Source organism: Rhinolophus hipposideros (assembly GCF_964194185.1).
Source record: "Rhinolophus hipposideros genome assembly, chromosome: 3".
Lineage (NCBI taxonomy): Eukaryota > Metazoa > Chordata > Mammalia > Chiroptera > Rhinolophidae > Rhinolophus > Rhinolophus hipposideros.
In genome coordinates, this window is record NC_138049.1 from 87,058,418 (window position 1) to 87,081,709 (window position 23,292).

The 23,292-nt window shown below is 37.4% G+C and overlaps 1 protein-coding gene across 9 annotated transcripts in view; it reads right to left on the bottom strand.

Annotated features, from left to right (window-relative positions):
• TINAG (tubulointerstitial nephritis antigen) overlaps nt 1-6,705 on the bottom strand; it is an 83,078-nt gene extending 76,373 nt beyond the window's left edge. For 3 of the 9 annotated variants that reach the window (XM_081045010.1, XM_081045007.1, XM_081045012.1), the window contains exon 1: nt 1,780-2,245. In XM_081045010.1, the coding sequence (XP_080901136.1) occupies nt 1,780-2,134 (355 nt within the window). In that variant the 5' untranslated portion in view covers nt 2,135-2,245. Of the gene's footprint in view, nt 1-1,779; nt 2,246-2,583; nt 2,632-2,716; nt 2,942-6,427 lie in introns of those variants that run through there. The other 6 variants (XM_081045013.1, XM_081045008.1, XM_081045009.1 and 3 more) reach the window with 5 other exon arrangements.
• Between the last annotated feature and the right edge of the window lie 16,587 nt (nt 6,706-23,292).

Genomic DNA, 23,292 nt, shown 5'->3' on the forward strand with positions numbered 1-23,292 from the left:
ATACATTTTAGCACATTGAAAGCAAGCAGCTTATGCATAATATTTAGACTCAACACCCTTGAAGCCAACACTATTTTTACTTAACATCTTTCAATGAGTTTTCATAAGAGAATAAAAATCTTAAATCCTTAATATGACCTAAAAATCCTGGCATAATCTGACTTCTAATCACCTCTCAAACCTCATCTCTTGTCAACCCAAACCCTCCCCTTATCATTACTCTCCAGAAATGGTGGCCTCCTTCCAGTTCCTGGACCATGCCAAGCTCTTCAGTCTCAGATCCTCAAGTCAGATCACTTCTCCTCACTCCTTGAGTCTCAACTTAAATGTCTTCCTTCGCTGCCCCCACCCCCCAGGCTAAAGTTATATATTATTTTACATATAAATGCTATATTCTTCTATACTTTCTCACAGAACCCTAAATGTTTCCTTCAGAGAATTTATCACAATTTGCCATTGTACAAGGAATTTGTTAATTATCTCACACACACACATCCCAACTTGACTGTCACATGGATGAGAACAAGATCTTGTCTTTTTTCTTCCCTGTTGTTGCCCCAGCGCTAAGCACCATACCTGGCACAGTGGAGACATTCAGTGAACCATTTTTGATGAACAATTAGATTTCCCATCCCTAGTAGTGTAGCTACTACTTTTATGAGTAAAATAAATAATAAATGTTTGCAAGCTGTTTATTGATAGAGGCAAAGGCTTGGGATAAATGACAATTCTGTGAAAATGTTAACATAATTTTTTAAGATGCATTTCCTCAGTATTTACATTAAGATGACGTTATTAAGAATGAAGTCAACATCATCTGGGTTTTGAAACAAGTTCTTGATTTTGAAATAAGGATACCAAATCCTCATTTCTACTAAATTATCTTTGAACTGTAATTTCTAGTCACCATAACCCATTTACAGTAGTGTGATAAAGCTCTGATTAAAGCTGCGTTTCTGCTGAGGATTTGACATGATATACAACAGAAATATCAGGCCTCATATAAATGCAGCAGTAGAGTTTTGTTTTATGTTTTGTTGCAAATTTTGGATATATTGATCATTCAGAATTAATAGCCATTCTCGTATAACTAGACTGATATAGCAAATACCATCATTCTCCCCATGAATTATTTGTATTTACCTACTCAATCTTAGACTTTCACAATTTCTCTTCATGAAGCCCTTCTTTGTTTCTAATAGTTTAAAAATCCCAGATTGGCAAAATAAAACAAAAATACACATGAAGAATTGATTTAGTATCACTTAGGCAAAGCAGGTGTCTGACTTTATTTTGCTTTTGTGCTAGTTTGAATGGCATTGCAATACCACAGATTCTAATGCTAGAAGGTCCATTAATCCCATGAAAAAATAAATAAAATGCTACATAAATCTGCAGATGATCATGTGACTTTCATGAGACTCTCTAAGTGGTTACACTCAGGAAAACCTTGAGAATTTTGCCGTCAATACATTTGAGAACGAAAGAAAGAAAGACTTTTAAGTAACTCTTACATAAGTTGAGTGTATGTTCAAAACACGACACAGACCAGCATTCATGGCTGTTACACCAGAACTTTCCTGAAGTATGATTCAAGTACTCTGCATCTAAACCAAAGCACTTTAACAATCCAAAGAAATTTATTCTGGTGATCACATTATTCATTTTTAATTTGATCTTCAGGATAGGAGGGAAGGAAGGAAAGAAGGAGAAAAAGAGAAAGTTTGATAGATTTTATTATGAACTAGTATAATGCTTAAACACATTCCCAAGGCCTACCTTCTGGATACCAAGGCTTTGTGTGAGGAGGCCATTCTTTCTCTTCAAGGCAAAATGACTTGTAATCAGGACAGCAATCGGAGTTGTCCCTTTCACAGAATTTATCACAGTAACACAGTGCATTCGCCTCATAGAACTCAGTGACACAGCCGTCATCTCTGTCTTCACAACAACCAAAACTTCTACAGTATTGCCCTTTGAAAATGGCTCTTTTGAACCGAGTACCTTCTAAAATGGTATGATTCCAAGTGAAATCAGTTCCTGGGTCCACTTTTCTTTGCGATAAATACTGTTTCTCCATCCAAATTTCTGTAATAAGGCAAGAGAAGATTAAGATCTTATATCCAGTCCACATCCTCTAGAGGTCAGGTATGGCGCCCACTTTCTGTAATATCCAATATACAACTTCTTGGGGCTTCTTCTTGAGCCTGAATTCTAATCATCAAGACTACTGAGCCTGAATCTTGAAAGTGATCCTTTACTGGAACTGAGTATACTTGTAGTTAAACATTAATCAGAAATTTAAATGTTTGCCCAAGATAATATAAGTGCTAGAAATAGACCATTGTTGTTCCTCCAAAGTTAAAAAGTTATAATATTTCATACTATGTAAAAAATTTCATCACCATAAAATAAATACATAAAATCTTATGCATAGATAATACATTATTACTCTTCTAAAAAAAAATCTAGATTCTTAAATCAAAAACCTCTTTGGAATACACATGACCTAAATAATGGCTGCAGTAACCACTGGCAAGGTGTAGAAAATTCAAAAGTCAAACCCACAGTTATGCATTTCACCTACTTGCACTGCAACTGAAATCCAGACTCTCATGGGGTTGTCTGCTCGGATCTGTCATATCAATAACAGTTGCTCTAAATCATGCCCAGTCACACACTGGCTTGATTTCCCATCTGTGCTCCATTTACCTACCAGAAGCATTTTGATGTCAAGTCTTTGTGGAGCCTAATTCAGTTAGAAATTCCCTCAGGGTGACACTTTTCTCCACCTGAGTCCCTACTTGGCATCAAAGTAGGAACCTGCAGTATCTGGAAGGCAGTTTATAGGTAAGAAAAGTCAGAACTCTGTGCTAAAGAGCTGTAGGGGGAGGGAGTTGTAAAGAAAACTCAAAGGTCAAGATGTCCTTAGTGTTTCTGTAGAGCTGTGCATTTACAGTGGGTTTTGCTGTACTGTCTTTATTCATTAACTACAATAACTCCCTTTGGATTGGCGGTAAGTAACCAGCAGACGATGATTCAGCAAGAGTGGTTGGGTGGCCTAGTGGAAAGGACTTGTCTTGACAATCAGAAACTGTGGACTCTGCTCCCTGAGCTACTGCTTATTGGCTTTATAACCTGCGTTCACAATTTTGTTCTCTGGTCTTCAGCTATTTTCCCACGAAACTGGGTCTTCCTCTTCAAGGCTAATTCACAATTCCAACCCTTCAAACTAGTTCCATAAATTATCGACTCAGACTTTTATCTTCATTGTTGTACTTTCTTCTGGCGCCTTCCTGTTTGTTTTTGTTTTGTTTGTTTTAATTTTATGTCATCTTGTGGTCACTCTCCATAATCCCCCTGTCTCTCCAATCCAAAAACTGCTGCTTCCACTTCTTTGTCATACAGTGAGCCACTAAACCACAAAGTTCTGTCTGTATTCCCACTTACTTTCACCAATGACCTCCTAACACCCAGTTTGCATTGACCTGTGTCCATCTTTATCTTACATGAATCTTCTGCAGCACTTAGCCTGTACAACAACTTTGTTAAGAAGGGGAGCCTAAGAGTTAGACTAACGGAGTTCAGATCCTGGTTTTACCACTAACCAGTAGCATGTCTTTGGGAAAGTAGCTTAGTTACTCTATGCCTCAATTTTCTCATCTAAACCATTTGGATGAAATTTTTTATTACTGTATCATGTGGGTGGGAAATTTAATGAAATAATACACAAAGTCCTTAGCACATCACACATGCTAAATAAATGTTAGTTATCTTTAATATGCATATTCTCCACTTAGAAACTCTTTCTTCCTTTGCTTCCTATACATTCATTCACTCCTGATTCTTTCCCCATTTTTGATAAGGCTCCCAATAAATCTGCTTATTCTTGGGCTTGTTTTCTTCTGTTCTTAAAACGGTCATTTAAAATATGTTTTCACCAACATTCTCAATCCTCTCCTTTCTAGTCCTTACACCCCATCTTCCCTCAAATTTTCTGATACTGAATCAACCTAAAAGCCATGGGCCACAAGACCTTACACAAAGTGAACCTCCAACCTTGTTACCTCTTTGACCTCAATTTAAACCACTTTATTTCTTGTTCATATTGGTCCAGTCATCACTCTAGCTTTCTTGCCACTCCTCAACATGCCAGGCACATGCCTGTCTTAGGACCTTTGCACTCGCTGTTCCTCCTGCCAGGAACATACTTCCCAGTTGTCCATGTGGCTCAATATCTCACTTCTTTCAAGTCTTCTTTGAAATGACACTTTCTCAGAGAGGCTGTGCCTACATTCTCTATCTAAAATGACACCCCTCTCCAGCTCCAACATTCCCTCTTCCCATTCTCTATGCTTATGACTAATACACTATAATTTTATTTATTGATCTTATTGTCTGTATTTCCTCTCCAAAATCATAGAATTTTTGTCTATTTGTAATTTGTCTATTGACTTTTATCTTTAGCACTCAGTGCCTGACACATAATTAGGTAGTCAATATTGATTCAATAAATGAATGAATTTACAATTTGCATTTTCTGTCCCTGTACCACATCTACTGAGTACTGTTGGAAATGATCCACCAGTCCATGGAATGGGTGCCACTACACATTTTTGGATTATGGTCTTAGCTAGGCTCTTCAATGCTTATATTTTTTAAATTGTCTCCCATTTCCTTTAGTGGCTATTACAAACTTTGCCTTCCTTACTTACTAGAAATTATCACTTTCTAAGAATGACCTTCTCTCAAAAGATACCAAGGAAACCAAGAAGCAAATGTTAATCTTACCTGTTCCTGACATCAAACCCATAAACCTATCTACGTTTGCAGCCATCCTTCCCATCTCCCTTCTAGACTCTAAAGATGAAGTGTCATCCTGTTTTCAGGCAATTCTTCCACTTACGATTTTTAGTCTGCCACCATTTATCTTATTCCTTCACTTATCTCTTGGTTCCTATCCATCTTCAACCTCTCTGTCATCCAATTCCTTCAGTCTATTAGTAGGATTATAGCAGGCACTGTTGTCAACCTGCCCGTATTCCCAGCATCCTTACCATTTTCAAAGAAGCTAAAATTGCAACTTTATGAGTTATTGACCAGAGCCCACTCCTTCCCTTACCCCACTGCATAACAAGCCAGAAGTGCTGAAGAATTAACACTCTCCCTATAACCCAGAAACAGCCTTTACACAATGCATAGAGGACTTGGTGTGTAAGTACCCTATTTTTCATCCTCTTGGATACATTATCTCTGATATCCACACATGGATAGCCCTCATTCTGAAGTAAGAATGGGAGTTCCATAAGCAGAAGGGATTGACAGCAATGCCCTAATGTTTACAGTGTACAGTTAAATACTACAGTTTACCACAATGTGTTAAGTGTTATCTACCAACTACAATATTTCACTTTAACTAATTGACCCTCTCTAAATTGATAAGAGCTTTAAAATACCCCTGCAAAGGAACTTCACATTGAAAGTGACATATTGACATAAGGGTTATTACTCACGTATTCCTTCAGCCTAGTACTTTTCAACAGAGCATGACTTTGTATCCCAGGAGCAGTTTAGCATAGTGTGGAGATAGTTTTTACTGTCCTCACTGGGTAGGTGCCATGAGCATCGAGTGGATAGAGGCTAGGAATGCTGCTAAACATCCTAAAATGCCCAGGTCAAAACCACAACCAAGAATTATTTGGCCAAAAAGTCAATAATGACACTGTGACAAACCCTGATTTATGTATATCACAAAAATATTAAAAAAGAACAAGAAATAAGAAAAAAATAAAATATCATGTTTACTTGCAATTTGGATTTACATAAAGGTTCATCAGATAGACCTCCAATAAATGGCTGCTTTGAGACATTAACTAATGACAACAGTACATATAAACTGCAGTTGATCTTTCAAAAAAATTGGGTGCAGTGTATGTATGATTACAAAGGCTAAAGTCCACCATGACACACCCTCTTTCAAGATGACCATTCTCCTTGGGTGATATACATATTAAACAAGAGAAAAAGTGCCACATTTCCTCTTCATGTGATTTGTTCACAACCTCCCTTACACAAAGAACAATGGAGGGAATCAGTGACCTTCTGATTTTTCCTTGGAAAGAATGAAGTCAATCAAATAACTTCCTTAACACAAGATCATAGCTAGAATGCTATGAAAATGGAGTGGACACTGGAAATTTTAATCATGCTTATAATTGGAAGTTTATAAAGGCAAGGTGTAAATTTGAAAAGGTTGGGAGAAAAAGAGAGAGAGAGATAAAAGGAAGGTAGACTTGCTGAAAACAGTTTACATTATGGGCTTAAATTCTATCATCCGAGATGTATTCCTTTAAATTGGGAAGTTTGTAAAAGTATCCTGTGATAGTAAGTGCTCTTTGGTGAGGTAACTTAAATAATATTAACTCACCTTTGAGGGTTCGGGACTTGATTCCTTCACCTTGACAGGAGATCCAGGATGGTCTCGTGAGTGGTGAGAAAAATGGTGACGATGGTAAGAAAAGGATAGGGAGGAGACTGGCCAAAAATGAAACACTCTTTCTTTACATATTTGGCTATCTAGTAAATATCTGAAGCCACCTTCTTATTTCCACTCCACTGAGTTAATTCAAATTTTATAATAAAGGATTTCAATGTGACATAAAGCAAGCTTCTGATACAAGATGTAGTTGTCTTTGGATTAGGCTGCTGAGGGAGACAGGAGGGTTTTAATCATTATAATTACAATATACATCTGTGTATATATGTATATATACATATATGTCTGCATAATACGTAATATATATTGTGTGTTACTGTGTGCTCATAATCTCTTTTGATCCCTGCAATAGTCCATGATGGAGGAAATTATTACTATTATCCCTACTTTAGTTTTACAGATGAAGGAATGAGATTCAAATGATTATGCAAGGTCACACAGCCAGTGACAGTGTGTGACTCCAAGCTTGAAAATCACCCTGACTTTCTGGCTAAATTCTTACCTGGTCATTTTGATTGAAGCCTGGCTTTAACCCACGACATGAATAATCTTTCCAGATTCCTTTTCAACTCAGTCATTCCTGAGGTGGAGAGAATATGGGAGAGGGTGGAGATCTAGGAAAAGACCAAAGGCTTTTTCACTGATTGGCTGTGCATTGTTAAAACGCTCAAATAAAATTCCACTTTTCTGTGGAAGTTTACAAATTAATGCAGGTATTTACAGATTAATGCAGAGTTTACCTCTAATAATATATTGCCAAGGAAATTTTTAGAAAATTAAAAACTTAGTAGATCTATGAAATGGAAAAGAGGATTTTGCGATAGCTCCCTAACTGACAATAGTTCAGGATACTGGGACAAGATCCAAGCTTTTAGCAATTTTGCTCAAAGCCTTCTAATTTCTCTCGATAATTAAGCACATACTTTAGACTTACTTTCCCCTTGTTTTCTTACGTTTTGCAACAGATTTCAACATCCTCTTCTGTTTTTTATTGTCCAATATAGAATTGCATGGTAAAATGATTTATGTAATGCTCATTTACAGATTAAGACAGTCCAGAGACTATATTTCATTTAAACCAGCAGGCACCAAAGAAAAACTCTAATAGGCCCAGAGGATGCATTCAGACACACCCAAGCTGCTTCCAGTGACATTTTTGTACCAACCGTCTGCCTTAGCTCATATCGCAGACTCTCCTAGGATCTCTCAAAGGTTCACAGAACCCATACAAGCAGCATCTGGCTTGAGCATGTCCCATACCTCTGGCTAGGCAGCTTTGAATGCAGCACTAGCAGCAGTCGGCATTGGTTAGAAGCTTGGCCAATAAAGACACTTCCAAGCACAGCACAGGCAGCAGCCATCTGCGAATTTCTTTGTGACTCCTGCTGGGTAGCCCTGGGTAAAGCACAGGCTGCAGCTCAACTTGACCTGCAGCATATCCCCTCTAAGACACTCCTAAGGCTGGAGCCCCTAGCGAGCAGCTTTGAAATGAGCTGGAGCATCACCCAGCCACTTCCAAGTATGACACACCCAAGGGGCAGATTAGGCAGGCACCAGAGTCCTTCTGAGGCAGATCCTGTCTGTAGGGTCAGCCTCTGCACAACAACTCTTCTACTGTAGTCACAACCAGTTCTCACCACCAATTAGCCCAAGGGCCAGTCCCTCCCATTGATGTGCAAATAGCAATCAAGGCTCAACTACAAGAGGAGGGTACACATAACCCACACGAGAGACACACCTGGAGTGCGCAGCTCAAGTGACCAGAGAGACTGCCACTGAGCCCCAGAGCACACCTACTATATAAGGCCACTCTACTAAGACTGAAGACATAGCAGCCCTACCTAATACACAGAATGAAACACAGAGAGGCAGCCAAAATAGAGAGACAAAGAAACATGTCCCAAATAAAAGAACAGAACAATGCTCCAGAGAAAGAACTAAACAAAATGGAGACAAGCAATCTACCAGACATAGAAAACAAAAACTGGTTATAAGGATGCTCATGATCTCACAGAGAACTTCAACAAAAAGATAGGAAACAGAAAAATGGAGGAGAAAAACAAACAAAAAAAACAGTCCAAAATAAAGAATACAATAATGGAAATGAATACATTACAGGGAATCAATAGTAGATTAGATGAAGCAGATTAGATTAGAGGATCAAACCAGTGATGTAGAAGATAAGGTAGCAGAAAATGCTTAATCAGAACAGCAAAAAGAAAAAGAACCTGAAATACTAAAGAGAGTTTAAGGTGCCTCTGGGACAAAAACAAGCATACCAAATTCACATTATAGAGGTACTAGAAGGGAAAGAGAGAGAAAAAGGAATTGAAAACCTATTTGAAAAAATAATGAGAGAAAGGACAGGAAACTTCTCTAGCCTGGTGAAGGGAAAAGCTATACAAGCCCAGGAATCTCAGTGAGTCCTAATCAAAATGAACCCAAAGAGGCCCACACAAAGATACATCATAAGTAAAATGGCTAAAGACGAAGAGAGAATCTTAAAAGCAGCAAGAAAATTGCAGTTAGTTCCCTACCAGGGAGCCCCCATAAGACTCTCAGCTGATTTCTCACCAAAAACTTTGCAGGCTAGAAGGGATTGACAGGGAACATTCAAAATGATAAAAAGTGAGGACCTATAACCAAAATTATTCTACTCAGCAAAGCTATCACTTAGTATTGAAGGACAAATAAAGAGCTTCCCAGACAAAAAAAAAGCTAAAGAAGTTCATCACCACTAAACCAGTATTACAAGGAATCTTAGAGGAACTTCTTTAATATGAAAAAATAAAAAATAAAAAGTATGTATAATAAAATGGTAATAACTACATAGCTATCAACAATTACTTTCAATGGAAATAGATTAAATATTCCAATCAAAAGATAGGAGGGCTGAATGGATAAGAAAACAAGACCCTTACATATGCTGCCTACAAGAGATAGACGCACTTCAGATTGAAAGACACACAGAGACTGAAAATAAAGGGATGGAAAAAGATATTTCATGATAATAGAAACAAACAAAAAGCGGGGTAGAAATACTTATACCAGACAAAATATATTTAAAACAAAGGCTATATAACAAGAGACAAATAAAGACCTAGTAATCCCACTTCTGGGTTTTTATCTGAATAAACCCAAAATGCTACTTCAAGGGAACATGCTTTTCCATATGTTCCTTGCAGCAGCATTGAACATAGCATTATGTATAACAGCATTATGCAGCATTATTATAATAACCAAGATATGAAGGCAACCTGGGTGTCCCAGAATAGATTAATGGATAAAGAAGAAATAGTACATATATACAATGGAATATTACTAAGCCGTAACAAAGTAGACCTTGCCGTCTGCCACAACATGCAGGGTACTGTGCAAAATGTAATAAGTCACATAGCGGGAAAAAAAAATCATATGATTTCACTTATAAGTGGAATGTAAAAAACAAAATAAACAAATGAAATAGAAACAAACTCATATATACAGAGAACATGTTGATGGTTGCCAGATGGGAGGGGAGTCGTGGGTAGGTGAAAGAGAAAGGGATTCAGAAGTACAAACTGGTTGTTGCACAGTAGTCATGGTGATGCAGGGTGTAGCATAAAGAATACAGTCAATAATATTGTAATAACTATGTATGGTGTCAGATGGGTACTAGACATATCAGGGTGATAGATGGGAGGGGTTTGGGGGTAGGGTGAAAGGTGAAGGGATTAAGAAATAAAAGTTGGTAGCTACAAAATAGTCATGGGAATGTGAAATATAGGGAATATAATCAATAATATGGTAATAACAATGTATAGTGCCAGGTGGTACTAGTCAGGGGATCACTTTCTAAATTATACAAATGTCTAACCACTATGCTATCTACTTGAAACTAATATAAAATAATATTGAATGTTAACGCTAATTGAAAAATTTAAAAAGGGGGAAAATGATCAATTATATTGTGATAGCGTGGTACAGTATCAGATGGTTCCTGGACTTATCATGGTGATCACTTCTTTAGCACAGGGAATATAAGCAATAATGCGGTAATAACTCTGTGTAGTACCAGGTGGCTACTGTTGAATAACTATGACATACAACTGAAAATAATATAATATCATGTTAGTTATATTTTAATAAAAATCTTCCTTTAAAAAGAAAAATCTGCGCTTCTGAGTAAGAACAAAGTTTTCTTTCACATCAAAATCCTAATTTCAATGTGTTTAAACAGGAGACAATGGGAAATGCAAAAAGTTACCTCTAGAGCTAATAAAATTTTAATTAATTTTTATTTCACAAGAGGCGCTTGAAAACAAGAAATAGTCCTGCCATCTCATTCTCTTTTCATACTTTCAGCTGTATAATGCTTTAAAAAAAAGGCAATTTTATTCACTCTTCTTTTTTTTTTTTACTCAAAAAAATATATTTTGAACTCCAAATGTATTCCAGGCACTGCTATATTCTGGGGATGCACAAATTAATAAACGCTATCCTAATACTTAAAGAACAACCCAGTACAGCCAAGGAAGCACTCTTGTAAAGATATCAGTGCAATAAGACTTGATAAGTGTGATTATGGGGACATGTAGAGAATTTAATGAGGGCACAAAGGAGGTAGTGGGCAATCCTTCTTGATGGAATTAAAGAAGACAATACTAAGAAAATGACATTTCCATTGGCTCTGAAAGAATAAGTAGGATATTTGCCGTGTAAAGTAGACAGAATTTCCAGGCTGAGAAACGGAGTATAACACATGGCATATTTGAAAAACATAGGGGCCACTTTATTTTTGGATCTTGAATGACAAGTACACTGCAAATATAGATTTTAAAAATGAAAAGACATATGAATCAGTTGTTGGTATTACTCACCCAACAATTCTTTGAGTAATAACACTTTCCTTTGGGGATCTGCTCTTCTCCCATTCCATGTTGAAAGGTAGCTTCAAATAATAACTAGATGGACAACTATGCAAAGAAAGATCATTTCATTTTTGGCGAGTCTTCTTCCTATCCTTTTCTTACCATCTTCACCCTGGGGTGGCGGCCTAAGGTGAGTTTCAATTTCTTGCAGGAGCAGCTAGATAGAAGCATTAGCTATATATAGGCGTAGCAGTTCAGGGCAAAGATTAACTCAATTTGAAATCTCTTGTTCGATTTTCTGATGGGTCATCCACATGGAGATGTCTAAGAAGAAACTGGTTTCCATCTTTGCTAGAGTGTAGTTTGGGAAGACATCAACATATAGTTAATGACAAAAAGCCTTGGAAGTGAATGACATTACTCATCATCAGCCAGGGCTGAAGTATGACTCTGTAAGTAAGGTGTTTGAATAGTGTAAATGTGTTCATAAATGGGTTTGCAAATAATTTTATTTTAGAACCTCATAGGTCCTACTGAAAGGTTATTTTTTATCATATTTTCCATACAGTACATAAAAATTCCAGTGTCCCTCATGTATTTGTTTTATGAGAAATGTCACGGTATGTCATAATTATTATTAGCTTTGGATTCAAATCAAAATCAGATTGAAATTCATCATTAGCCATGACATTGGTCAAGTTAGTTATCTTCTTACAGCCTTGCTTAATTCAAATAGCAAGATCGGAAGTGTAATAGCAATTTTATAGAGTTGCTTTAAGGATTAAACAAAATAGCCTATGAGAAAGTATTAGAATCATGCAGAAATTCCTTAATTTGCAAAGGATTCATCTACAAAAGGCTTATGAAAGTCAATTTGTTTAAAATCCAAAGGGAATCCAAGGATTTACCTTGTGGCCCTAAATGCATTTGCCCTAAAATGACTTAAAACTAAACATAACCTTATCCTCTTTGCTGATTTATATTCAATTAGGAATCTTTTTCAAAATATGACTGTTTCATCTATATGAAAATGTGTGAATAAAATCAGCCATTTTCTCAATGATCTCTACACAGGCGAAAGGGAATTTTTTATCATATGTCAATAGCATTTACTGCTTCACCACAGGTTTTAACGTGCAAAATTCCAAGGAGCTTTGAGCTTGTGGAATTTCCACTAGCTTGGGGCAATCATCCTAAATTTACAACACCAGTACACGCAATGTTTAAAAGCTCTTCCATTTATAAACCCATAGCCTCACTTCTGAACACTTAACCCAATGGTTCACACACTGGTTGCAGATTAGAATATCCTGGGAAGTAAAAATTATAAGAAATAAAAGTAAGCCTGTCTCTAGGTCTTATCCCTAACAATTATTGCATTGATATGGTATAAGATAAGGTCAGGCTAAAAAAACAAGTGCTGGAACCACATACTCAGAAAGTGTTTCATTTGTTCAATCACTTCTTCTCATCTCTTGTCTATTAATGTCAATGATACAGACACAGGGTTTTCAAGTATTTCATGATTTGTGATATGTCCTTTGGATTCATTCTTATTGAAAAATGAGTCATATCCTAGACTTGCGCAATACTCATTCATTTCTTTACCACTTTTAATTTATAAAAATGGTCTCTACTTTCCATCTATTGTGTCTTTCCTTTTTGGCACTTATTTGGACACATCTACTATAAAGGGGTTATTTTATACGTATCTTATTTGTACATATCTACTATAACGGGATTAATCATGATCACAAATTACCTCAAAACTAACACATGCATGGCAGACTTCCTGTCTATGACTCAAAAAATACAATGACTGCAATGACCTACTATTACTACTAACCTTATCTATTGGTGGTGGGCGCCTTTGTTTGCAGCATAACTTTGTTCACATAGTGAGAGTCTATACATTGGAAATTTGTAAGTAGAAAAGCTTCTGTATCAGATATATAATAGGCACTGAATATATATTAGTTTCCTCTGTAAATTATTTGCTTGCTCTGTCCCTCTCTTTCTTGTCATTCAACTTTGGATAAAAAATGCATTAGGTAGATTTTGTCTAATCTTAAATTTCAATCTCTAGTGGGCTCTTAATATTCAGCAATAGTATTTCTTCCCTTTGTAGAAGAGAGTTTGTTGTATTCATGAGTGAGGATCCTCAGGGTATTCACATGCCATTTACTCACAGAGACAGTGATAATAACCCATTCAAAATGACGATGTTGAATCAGAACAGAATAAGGAAAATGAGATAAAACGCTGGGTGAGATCGATGCATGTGTGTTGAGGGAGACATAGTGGTTCCAGACAAGGACAGAGCTCCTTGTTTCTCATCAGAAATAGGTACCTTTTGGTGTGTTATTACAGGGGTGGTATGTTGTGCTCTTCTCCTCCCCACCATGAGGCAGAAACCACAGCTGACTGGAAAAGGTGAGTCATTTTAAATAGCGGCTCTAATAAATACCAGAAGAAAGAGAAGGAAAGTGTTTCCATTATGACAAACAAACAAAAGGGAAAATGGAAAGTAATAATTCTTCCTAAAATATTTCAAAGCTCCAAGGACTGAAACAATGAAAGAAGAAAGAGAGAGAGAGAGAGAGGAAGAAAGGTGGAGCAGGAGACAGAAAATACAAGAAAGAGAAACACGCCTCTTACACAATATAGAGGGTTATAAAAACACACCTGAAATGATCCCATTTAAAACGGTGATATCAAGAAAAGAAAGTACAGGCGTACCTCAGAGATATTGTGGGTTCAGTTCTTCACCGCTATAATAAAGTATTGCAAAAAAGCGAATCCTAATCTTTTTGCTGGTGGGGGGGGGGGTCTTCTTTCCCTCAGTTTGTAGAAAACACAATAATTCAAAAAAGTGAAGCACAATAACAGGAAGTATGTCTGTATAGGATTTGGAATCAAAAAGAACCAAAGTTGGGTTCTGGCCTTGGCCCTTGTATTTTGGTTTATTCCTTTTAGAGGTCACTTAATCCTTGTGCAACTCAGTTTACAAGTAAAATGATAATAAATATGCCAGTTCAGCATATTTTCTTACATGTAGGTTATCTGTGTGAAGGACATCAGCAGTTGAGACCGTGTTTAGGCTGAGCCAAGCTGAAACTACTACCTTATTTCTGCTCCTCTTGTAACATGTTGCACGTCTCATGTCTGCATATTTTTGCAGCTGAACTCAAGAGTCAGTTTAGGTATCTAATGATTAACTAGTAGGCCGGAACACAAACATGCATCTCAACAAGATGAGGCAAAAGTTCAAGCCCAGTGCAGGCTGAATTCATATCGATCCTGTCTCTGTAGCTATTTCTATCCCCAAAAAGTAACAAACTCTGCAGCCTTTACATCAATCGTATAAAATTTACATTACCAAATAGCTCCCATAGCTTCTGTGTCCAAAATGAGACATTCAGATTACATTTTGACTGTCAACAATAACGTATTGGTACTTATTTTATATTTGTGTGACCAAAGGGTCCCTCTAATTTTTCCAAATAACTCCTAATTTAAGCCTGAGACATCCATTCAAGAAAGATAGAAACTGGCTGCAGATTGTTAACAATTGTTTGACTTGTTTGCTCTTCTACATGGTTGAAGTCAGCTCTTCTACTTACATTCAATCAGGGCACCCTGATGCTTATAGTATCATGAAGTAGGGGGGAAAAATAGGTTTATAATGTATGGTGATATTGAGATTGACATATATAGAAAATGCAAATTTTAAAACAAAGAGCAAAGTTTTCAGGAATTCCACTGTGTTCTAAAAAGGACCAAAAATACCATTCATTACCAGGAAAATAATATGCTCAGATCATTTTAGATCAGAGTATTTAGAAATCTCAGATGACTTCAATTATTGGCTATAATGCCTTTCAAAATCTGTATGCTCAGTCTAGATTTGCTTCAAATTCCTTGCCCATATTTTTTTGTTATTAGTTTCAGGTGTACAAAACAAAGTAATACTTAGACGTTTATCATTTATATCCCTCACACTGTGTCAACCCCTCTCCCCACATCAACTATCTCTCTGACATCGCACAGAGACATTACATTTCCACTGTCTCTATTCCTAATGCTGTACTCCGCTTCTTATAAGTATATACATATACATATATATATATATATAAACTTGTAGTTGACATTCATTATTGTTCAGCTTCAGTTTCAGGTGTACAGTGCAGTGATCAGGCATCTACATCATCCCTGAGGTGGTCTCCCTAATGAGACAAGTGTCCATCAGATACCCTACAAAATCTTTACATTATTGATTACATTCCCCAAATTAACTTTCATAACCCCGTGGCCATCTTGTGGTTACTGACTGTTTTCTAATTCCCTCACCTTCCCCCTTAGTCCCACTCCCCCGCCCATCTAGCAACCCTCAGTGTTTCCTCTTTATCTATGAAACTGTTTCTGATTAGTTCATTCACTTATTCTTTTCTTTAGATTCCACATATAAGTGAGATCATATGGTATTTGTCTTTCTCTGTCTGACTTATTTCACTTAACATAATGTTCTCTAGGTCCATCCATCTTGTTACAAATGGTAAGATTTCTTTCTTCTTTCTGGCTGTGTAATACTCCATTGTATTTTAACTGCATACTGGACATGTCCACTTAAACATCTCTCAGTTATCTTAAACTAAAAATTTCTAAAACTAAATTCACATTCTACTTATTCTGCTCCTCTCTCTTTTTGCCCCCAGCCATGCACACACACACACACACACACACACACACACAACCCACGACACAAATTCTTTTCTGTCTTCCAGTATTTATCAGGGTAGGCTAGCCTTATTCTGTGAGAACAAATGGTCACCAAATCTCACAAGTATAACAGGTAAAGTTTACTTCCAGCTCCCACAAGGTCCTTCTCTTGCTTCTGGGCAACAGTCTAAAGCAGCTGTCCTCCACAGTGTGACTCAGGGTTGTCAGCTGTTTTGATTCTACGGCTCTGCCATCTCAACATATGGCCTCCCTACTTCTTGCCAAAGAAGAAAAAAGACTAGAGAATGCCACAGAAGTTTCTATTGCTTCCTCCCAGAAGTAACAGGCATTACCTACATTTATATTTCGTTAGCCAGAGATAGTTACATGACTGCAAGAGGGTTGCCAAGAATAGTTGTCCATGTGCCAGAAAGAAGAAAAAGGAAATGAAAACTACCTAGTATTGACTTTGGCCAAATTTCCTGCTTCACATTCCCAGGACAGAAACTGTATCTTCACCCATTTTTCTCAGTCACTCCCACATTCCATCAATTCATAAGTAGATACATTTAATTCTGCTTTCTCTATATATCCTTAATCAATGCACTCTTCTTTATTGCCAGTGCACTTAATTCAAACTCTCATCACACCTCTTTGACTGCAACAGCTTCTGCACAAGTCTCCCTGTCTCCAGTAGCCTCTCTCAAATCAATTTTCTACACAGCAGCCATCGTGATATTTTTAAAATACAAACATGTTTGTATTGATTTAACATCCTGCTTAAAACTCTTCAATAACTTCCCACTGCTTTAAAAAAAAATACCCAAACCCAAAATATGATTTATAAGACCCTGTTTACCTGGTATGTGCTTACTTCTCTAACGTCATCTTTTGCAAATTTACACCTCGTAGTGGATACTGTGCTGTGCCACCCAGGTACCCCTTCAACTCCAAGGCTCTTATTTCTCCACCCAGTAAAATGTTGTCAGCTGATAGCTCACAACTGAAACCGTTTTCTGGGAATTCCTTTCAAGCAAAGGAAGCTGTCTGACCCAAGGTCACTCCTTCAGCCCTGAGGCAACATTTTTCTAAGGTCGGAGAAGAATACATACACCCTCTCCTTACTTCAGTTTGTGACAAATTGAAAGCCCCATCCCATTTCCAGAACTCACGATACTAAGATCTGTATCACAGTCCAACTTCCCCCAGTGCCCATTCCTGCCTCCCTCACTCCCTGACAGGTGTTGTCACTTCCCAGTAACCTTCTTCACTGACATCTGTGTCCTAGAGTCTGTTTCCATGGGCATCTAAAACATTCCTCAAACTCTATGCTGCAGCCATTTGAAATACTCATAGCACCTTGAATATGTTCTTTCTTTCCTCTGAACCTTTGCTCATATGGTGTCTGAGGTCTGGAATGCAATCCCACCTCTTTAATTTTGTCTGAGTCATTCCTACTAATCCTTAAGGACTTGAATCTATCATCATGCCAGCAAAGAACGTCACGTCTACAAAGAATCCCCCTCATCACGTCCATATGAGATACTGCATACAGATCACCCCTCCCGCAAAACCCTACCCAGACTCGGAGCAGTGTAATCTTATCCAACTTCATTACAATCCCCTGTGATGTGGGCTCATGAGTACTCTCAGATATGCAATGAAAATGTATTGTGGGTGACATGTGGACCTACATAAAAATGTGTGATTCTAGCTATTTTGCTCTGGGTTGAAACCCAGAATACATAGTTTTCTAATTCTGAACATAGCCCTCACTATCTCTTTGGGTTCATTAGCATCTCCTATTGATCTGGGAACCTCAGGATGCCCTGAACTCTGCATGTGGGCCTTGGGGAGACACACTGCCTGGATTCCTCCTGCTGCCCGTCCATCCAATCACTTATGGACCATTTTGTTGTGGCAACAAGCTGAAGGCTAGGATTCTTCCAGGGATCTTCAGCTTCTCCCGTGTTACATCTTTCCTTCTGCTTCTCCTAATAACCTCAAGGGCAACAGCTGATATTCTACATCTTCTCCCAATATCCTGAGATATCTCTTCCCCTGCCATAGAGAGCCTACCTCTTCAACCCACTCATTCACTTATCTCTTGATATGCTAAAGAAGGATGAAGTAATTTAGAAAATTATTTCCTCTCTCATAATCTCTTTCAGAACTACTGACTTTCTAAAAATGTCAAGAAAGTCAGTTTTAAAAGTTAAGACTAATGAATGGGCTCTTTTTCTAAGCAATAGTTTCCTTCTCCTTCCCTGGATCCAGCTTGAGTTGAGAGAGGGCTGCAAGGAATCACATTTAGGAAGGAGAACAAAATGTGTAGGTTTCATATTTGCAAAGAATTGACCCCCATGACATTTACTCATGTGTCTGCCACTTTGGAATGTAATTTTCCTGTCAGTATTTTTATTTGTCTTTGCAAATTTAGTGACTAATACAGTGCATAGCACATGGCACGTGCTTAAACATTATTTGATAAAAGACATTCAGAATCTCTCTACCTCCTACTTCAGATCTATTTCGATGCTGCTCCCATCCTGAAGAGGTCCACCTGTTTATCTCTTTAAACTCTTGCCTCTGCTCTCTTTCAGTTTCAGCTGAAATGCATTCTTTGAGGTAGTCTCCTCTGTTTTCACCAGTAATCCACACATTTACGTATGTAATGGAAGAAAAATAGGCTAGGTCCTGGCACATGTAGAATACACACTGTTATTTTTAGCACTATTTTGCACCAGTGGTATATATTCCATATACCTATTTTTGATGTTTATTAATTATTTATTTTTTCATCTTCTTCAATGATTGCCCCAGACTTTAAACTCCTAAATACAGAAAATTAATTTTTTATATCACCTGTCTTTGACTGGTATAGCTTTTTTCTGCACACAATTTAAAAGATAATGTTAACCAGCACAGAAATATGTAAGTAAATGAATTATACTTTGAATTATAAATAACTTCCAGATTTTGATTCCAATTGGAAATTAAGGCACACAAGAATTTGTAAATCTGGCTAAGGCTATGTGGCTGTGATAAAAATAATGGCTAACATTTATTGAGCTATAACTCTGGGCCAGACTACTTATTAAGAATGTTACATATACTACTTGGCAGCATCTTAGATTTCTACTGTAAAGGTTCTAGTTTCTACTGCTAGGTTCTTGAGTCAGAGTTTCATTTCTGTATAATTGAATTGTGATTTGGGAGCATCATTTTAACAATTGTATGTACTATACCACAGGTCCCCCAAGGACTGTATAGATGGTGGGTCAGTGTGTAGGTAGAAGGGTTGGGGAATTCCTAGAAAAGAGAGAGTGAGATAGGTAAATTAATAGGTAGTCAGCTCAAACAGGGAAGAAGGAAAGCATAGCTATAATTTTCCTATGCCTGAGTATGTCATAGATGTTGAGGCATAAACAGAAAAACAATATTCTAATCACAATCTCAAATACCCAGTTTTCCTGAGTATGAATGAGAATATACACATTGGTACCTCTTCTTTCACTTGGGATACTCTTGATGCAGAGTTTGGCTGAGTATAAGTAGGGCTAAAAGGAAAATAAAAGATAAAGATCATATTAGGAAATGTTAGTAATATGAAAGAAGGTACAAAAAAATTAATCATTGTGCTTTATCTTTTCATTTATCTCATTTCATCCTCACAGTGACACTATAAAGTATTCTATGGTATCTCCATTTAGCAGATGTGAAAACAGAATCTCAGAGAGATAATAATTTTCCTAAAATCAATTCTAGTAAGTAAAAAACAAGGGAATTTAAACCCAGGCCTTAAGTCCAAAGACGGTGCCCTTTTTGTTTTTATCACAGTAATGCATTTTAAAATATGAAAGAAAAAAAACCCTCAAGCTCTGAAGAATTTTGGCAGGAAAATATAAAATGATCTTGTAAATAATACAGATGAAGAAAATACTAGTGGCATCAGGGCCAAAGCTCTAGGTAACAAGACTCGGGAAGTAAGAGGACAAAAGCAAGCCTGAGCACACAGATAACTGCATGCAATGATGGGCTCTGACCCTGTAAGTCATACTTGTTTCATCGTTCAGAAACTCCATGGACTATTATAGCCTTAGAACACAATGTCATATAACTCAGCACGTGGACAGTTTGGTTAATGAATAGTGTGTTAGTGACCTTTGAAGCTCAGACCACAGTTCCCTGGGCCCTACTGACGATGGTCAGCAGTCTTATTCAGTCATTTTTTGTTTAGTGAAACATGGGTTGGTACATATTAATCAGAGAATCTCAGAGTGTCAATTCCAGAAAGGCTCTGAGATGTCGCTTGGTAAGGAGCAGAGGGAGGAATCTTCATGTCACGGATGAAGAAACTGAGATCCAGTGACTTGGCCACACTCACACCCAGAATCAATGGCACAGCCCAGTGTCCTAACTTTTATGCAGTCCACCAAGAAGAAGTCCCTATGGGAGGAGGGAATGAGGCTGTCAAGTGTTGGGAGGTGAGCCCCAGCCACGGTCAGAACTGAGCCTAAAGCAGGGCCAGTGCATGTCTAATGTTCTTATTTTAGAAAAACAGTTGGAAAGACACTTTCAATTCATCTCCTCAACACAGGGATTGTTGCCATAGAGTAGTGGTCTAGCCTCTCAAACCCTTCCTGTGGTGGAAACTTGTTACCTCTCTTTTCTGAAACTTAATAATACAATAAAAACATGACACCATAAACCCCCTCACTCTGGCACTAATCCGGCCCTTTGGCTCCACACTGAACAAGCCTGATATATTGTTTAGTTTCAGTTCAGGTTGGTTCAGACCCTCCTGCCCACTCTTTCCTAAATGTCTTGACCCTGTATGCAATTCAATTAAAATGAGAGACAGAGAGAAAGGATGAGATTTTCATTCGTTATGAGTTCAGTTCATTCCAGGTATGCTTTGATGCACATGTTTGATTTTAGCTTTGGTTTGGTTTTGATTTTCTATAAGTCATTAGTCCTTAAACAGCAACTGCATGGAGAAAGCTGAAGTGTAAATACCAGGAAAGCTGGGGAACCCTTTCCACATTTCCTGGAATGTATCCTGCTCGTCTATGCCCCCAAGGCCTTCACACCTGTAGTTATATCTCTGCAAATGGCCTGGCCAACCATACTTCATCCTTCGGTATCAGCTTAGCCTTCCATTCCTCAACAAAACCAGCAAAACACTCTGTGGTATCTTCTGTCTGGCTGCCAGTCTGCCAGTAACACGAGAGCAATGAGAGTAATGACCCCAAAGGTTTCTGCAGCCCAGCCCCTGGCACAGTGCCTGGCACAGAGCAGATACTCAACAAAAAACTTTGTGAAATGATTGCATAATCAATTAATAAACCCCCCAATCGACCCCCCTTTAAAGCTGCTTTTGCCACCTGAGTTAGCCAAGTATATTTCCTTAGCTGAATAATATTTGACTCCAAGGAGACTTGGTAACTATATGAACTTACTCATGTTACTTAACATCTTTATGCCTTGATTTTCTCATTGTAATATGGAAATAACATTAGTAAATAATGGCATAATACATGTAAATAAATTAGAGTAACATTTGACACATAATAAGAATTCATTTAATTTTAACTATTATTAATATTGCAGTGCTGGTGGAATATGGATGGGTGATTATATGGGTGATACACTGAGGATGGGTGCATTATGGGTTACAGATGGATGATATGTTTAGTATTTACAAATATATGCTTAGCATTTCCTGTTTGTTTGTTTGTCTGTTTTGTAGCTTACTAAATTATTATAAGATGAATATACCTATAACCATCCAAATCAAAACCCAGAATCTTGCCAGCCACCTCCATAGGCCCTATTCCAATCATAGCATCTTCTCTCCCTCCTAAATTCTATTCTCGATTTTTCTCTCAGAAATTTTAATCTAGAAATTAGATTACATTAGAAAACTCTCCTCTTTCATTTCTTTCTCATTTTTTTTTTATTTTCTTTGCAATATTTCTGCTGAAGAGCTCAGGTTGTTTGTCCTGTTATTTCCCACAATTTGGATTGTGTCGATTGCCTTTTCATGGCATTATTCAATGCATTCTTCTATTCTCTTTATGGCCTGGAAACTGGCAGAAGGACATAGAGGCTGGATCAGATCTGCTTCAGTCCGCCTGACAGAATGTAGACAGTGACATTTTTTTAAATAAGGAGGCATATAATGCCCAATTTTTCCTCTTATTTGATGTTTGCCGTCATTTGACGTTTAATTCCTAGATCTAGGAATTCATTGCAGGTTGCAAAATAATAATATTCTATCATTTTATTTTCATGTATTAGCTGGAATAATTTTATAAGGAGATGCTTCCCTTCACCTACTACTTAATTACCCAGCAGCTGCAACTCGCATAGGTAAGCCAGGATAAACCTTCATTCTTTCCTTTTATTTACCCAGTTTTTAAGATAATAAATTAGTTTTCAGTCATCTTCTGACATGATGAATTACTTTTTAAAATTATTATAAATTCATGGGTTTTAATCCATTTCAATTTTATTTTTATTGAAATTTAAATTGTTCCATCTTTGGCCAGTGACAGCCTCTTCGGGTTTGCTCCTGAATGAGTCCAACATGACTGTAGCGGTATTCAATAGCTTCCTTGATCATCTTGTATATTTCAGAATGTAAATCAGCTATTTGTCCAAGGAGCCCGAGTTTCCTTTGATGAGATAGTATTTGAAAACAATTGCTAGAAATATTGATATTTGGTCAGTGAGTGTTTCTAGGTATCTTCAGTGAACAGTGCTAGGAGTTTTTAACTAATATTCCAACTCAAAATCAGGATTACAGGGTGATTAGTTTTCTCTATTTCACCTGCATACCCCTTCTCCCACACTAAGAATCTAGTTTCAAAGATCAAGGAGCTAATAGAATTAGAATACTCCTTACTTACTCACTGGCTTTATTCCATATTCCACACACAACAGTTTCAGAATAACAATACCAATAATACTATTACCCAATTTGATTACTAAAAACTGTCAAAAATCCTAAAACCACTACAACAAATACCTTTATTTAAAGTAGCTAAAAGGGTTCTGGTTCCAATTTTAAAAGGAGGAGGAGTTCCCACACACCACCAAACAACTGTCTGCACACCAACTGGGACAGCAATTCAACTCAACCCTGATACTGCTTGTAGGAAGATATCATTATATTCCACAGATTAAGATGCAGCCTTATAAAACTTCTCCTCACCCCACACA